The 3,931-nt window shown below is 42.2% G+C and overlaps 1 protein-coding gene across 1 annotated transcript; it reads right to left on the reverse strand.

Moving 5' to 3' along the window:
• Positions 1–2,949: 2,949 nt before the first annotated feature.
• On the reverse strand, positions 2,950–3,605 carry LOC309543279 (uncharacterized protein; the record flags this gene model as incomplete). Its single annotated transcript, XM_082242737.1, has 1 exon — positions 2,950–3,605. The coding sequence occupies exon 1, from the start codon at positions 3,535–3,537 to the stop codon at positions 2,950–2,952; it is 588 nt and encodes a 195-aa protein (XP_082098863.1). The 5' UTR covers positions 3,538–3,605.
• Positions 3,606–3,931: the final 326 nt, after the last annotated feature.

Here is a 3,931-nt window from a genome sequence, read left to right on the forward strand (position 1 = left end):
GTTTTTTGTATATTATATGATTATTGTTCTGTCTCAGCATCGATTGTGCCTGTGACATTATTGTAGACCCAGTCTGTAAATGTGTGCAGCAGGTTGAATGATGGCTTTAACAGATAGTTTACTCAATGAATAAAGACTCCAGAGGTGTTCTCCAATGCTTCTTTATGCTTCAAGTTAGCAAAGGCATAAACATAGAGGCTTTTCCATAGGTAAATTTCCAATGAAGTTACACAACTCTCACACTCTGCAGTCTCTTCATAACAACTATACAAAAATGTGAGTTACAGCAGGAAATGGAGGGTGGGAGCAACCAACTAGCCGGAAACAGCAGGGGTGCAAGGATGATACCAATAACATAGCATAATATAACATGTAATAACAACTGCTAGACAGTTAAAGCTGTGTGGCAGCACACTCCCCGCTTGGTATCGTGAGATACCACTACACAATTATTTTCCATAAACATACAATTTAACATTGCATACAGTAGAATGTTATGTAGCCCTCTAGTCTAAGCTAACTATACTAGAGGTCTAAGTGACTCCTTCACATAACACTGAATCAGAATTTTTGGAAGCAGGCATAATTAGGACTGTCTCAGTGACTGGTCTCAGGAAGGTTTTTGGGCTCCCGTCCTTTACAATCCTGACTTCCACACTTCAGACTTTTCCATCATCACTAGCAATGGCCTTTGTAATAACTCCAACTGGCCACTGGATCCAGTGAGTTTGCTTGTCTTTTAGAAGAACCAGGTCCCCTTCCTTTAAGTTAGGCTTCTGGGTTTGCCACTTTTTACATCCTTGGAGAAGTGTGAGGTATTTCCTCCTCCATCTGTCCCAGAAACAATCTGCAAGGTATTGAGCGTATCTCCATTGACGTTTATATATGTCCTTTTCATCAAAGATGCTCTTTGGCGCTGGGATCTGTCCAATTTTCCGGCTCAATAATGTAGCTGGAGTTAAAACAGTCAGACATTCGGGGTCTGTGGATACAGCGGTCAACGGTCTTGAGTTGATTATTGCTGCGACCTCAGCAAGGAATGTAGTAAGTACTTCATGGGTAAGACGTGAAGAACTCACATCAAGCAACATAGAATCCAGTATGCGCCTTGCCAATCATACATTCCCATGCTCCGCCCATTTGTGAAGCGTGTGGTGGGTTGAATTTCCACATGCAGCCTAGATCACTCAAATAATTTCCAACTTGTTGTCGGTCGATCTGTAACTCTCTGCAAGCACCAATAAAGTTAGTTCCACAATCTGATCTCAACATCTTCACGGGACCTCTTAGAGCAAGAAATCTCCTTAGAGCATTGATAAAGCTTGAAGTGTCCATTGACTCGATTACTTCGATATGCACAGCTCTTAAAGTTAAGCAAGTGAACATTACAGCCCATCTTTTGCTGTTGACTTGACCACCACGATTTCTTCTAGCCGTTACTGTCCATGGTCCAAACACATAGATTCTGACATATGCAAAGGGTGTATCTTCACTCAGTCTGTCTGCAGGTAGGTCAGCCATCTGTTGAAACTGCTGTCTACCCCTTAACTTCTGACATTTAACACAGTTGTGAATGATCGTGGCTATTTGCCTTTTCGCTCCAACTATCCAGAACCCTGCAATTCTGACTGCACCTTCTATGTTTTGTCTTCCTTGATGTTTGACTCTCTCATGGTAATGCTGTATAATCAATGTTCCCAAATGGTGCTTTCTTGGTATTATCAAGGGGTTCTGTTCTTTCCCTAGCAGGTTTGACCTTTTCAGTCATCCACCGACTCGAAGAATGCCCTCATTGTCGATCACTATGTTCAGTGTGAATAGAGGGCTACGTTTTGGGACTGGTCCATTGCCTCTTAAGCACTTAATCTCTTCCACAAAGACTTCTTCTTGCACACGACGTATGATGAACAGCTCAGCCCTCTCATACTCTAATGCATTGGGTGACTCCTTACAGGTGTGCCATCCATGGCAAGACAATGTCTGATTCGATTTGCGGAAAATCTGTGCAATATGACTCAATCTTGCTATAGTCTTCACCAACCTTTTCCAAGAGGAGAAACGTTCAAAACGCCTTACCTCCAAGTCTCTTCTTGAGCAGATGTTGGAACTCAATGCTACAACTTCAGGCCGGATTTCTGGATCAGTATCTGGATCCTCCAGGTGGAAATCGATATCTTCTTCTGAGTTTGTAGAAGACTGGTCCATTAAAAACTTGGGTCTGTTGGAATTGTCCTTGAAGAACTCTTCATCCATAATCTTTATGAACTCCTTGTCTCCTACTGTTGGTGGCAATACCCCTTGAAGTAGTTAAAAGAATGGTGGTTGTATCTGGATAGAAGAAGCTTGGGTCATTCTTGGATCTTGCAACCTTCCACACAAACTCTGCTGAATAAGAAAAGGGAGGGAAGGAAACATGATGTTCATACTTATACTTTGAACCTACACTAGTCCACTTTCCCTGAAGATAACTAGGCAACTTTGCTACAATAGGATTTACGCCCTGAGCAGTGTCTAAATAGCTAAGACCTGGTAAACTAGGATCTAACTTAGCAATTTCAAGTTCATGAAGGAGGTCACCTAACTCTCTAAGCTTATGATTGTCCTTAACAGAGATCTTAGGAAAGTCGTTTTGCCTTTTGATCCACTTGCTGGATGATTATGAGAAGAATCTCTAACTGTAGGTGGGACTGTATTGTCGTGGTTCTGAGTTAAGACAAACTGTAGGGTCCTTTCAACAGGGTCTTGACAAGCAGCCAAGCTGGTACAAGCTGCTCCTTCTTCTTCCAATAGGGCTTGTTCCAAGACAGATAACTCTGCTAAAGCTACTTCCTTTTCTCTATTCTTCTGAAGAATTTCTAGCTGAACCTCTGTTTCTGCTTGTATTCTTGCTTCCTTGCATTTAGCTTCTGCCTTAAAGGCTGCTTCTTTTTCAGAGCAGGCGGCTTGAACCTAGGCTACTGAAACCTTTTGGCGAGCTTTGAGTATTTGGTCGCTCAGTATTGACCTTATAGAACAGGACCGCAATGACTTAGAAGAAGATTTATGATATGAGCGGGCAGATGTAGATGATTTTCCTGAGTGTCTGGAAGAAGCAGATTTACAGGATGTAGTTTCATGTAGCTGTGCTAATCTACCTTCTATCTGTGCCTTTGCTTCAAGATATGTGCTATGCCTCTGCTGGTCAGTAGAAGTAAAGTCCTTTAATTCCAATGCAGCTTCCTCTATGTTGGAATGTGACAATAGGGAATAGTACTTCTCAGAAAGTCTTTTATAATTCTCAAATGCCTTCTTAACCCTTGAGAGAGCAGTGTTCAATTGCTCAGAATTGTTGCTAGTTTCATTAGTGGCTGTTATACAACTTAAAGTCTTTTCCCATAATGCAGTCAGGTTACTAGATGTTTCTTCCTTACTTGCTTCATAAACCTCCCTTGCCTTCAAGGATGGATGAGGGGCTCTAACAGGACGAGGAGAATGAAGTAAGGAGTCTGCTTTATCTTGACTAAATGCAGGTAACTCTGTGGGATCTCTGTCAGACATAATGACAAGTACTGTAGTTTTGGTATCTTGTTAGAAATCTGCCAGAGTTTAGCGCTGTAGGTAGTGACTTCTGTTAGTAAGCAGGCTGAGCTGAGGAGCTGGATATTTGTGACAATGAGCCAACTAGTGCTGCAACTGGTTCAGACTGGATAGCTCATCTCAGAAGGCTGTAACAGTAATGAAGCATTCAGTAGGTGGCTGGCTTCATATGCAGAGTAATGCTTCTGATGACTGCAGCAGTAACACACAGGCATTGACTTTCAGTGCACAGTCTGACGATGGGTTCCTGTCTTAGGGTGTTTGTTATTCACATAGGCATGTGGTTACACACGTTTCTGAAGCTGCAGAGATAACCATGTGATGGATTCTTCTGGAAATTTACTATTCTGTCTCA

This window comes from Pelophylax lessonae, assembly GCF_965119305.1.
Source record: "Pelophylax lessonae genome assembly, chromosome: 13".
Lineage (NCBI taxonomy): Eukaryota > Metazoa > Chordata > Amphibia > Anura > Ranidae > Pelophylax > Pelophylax lessonae.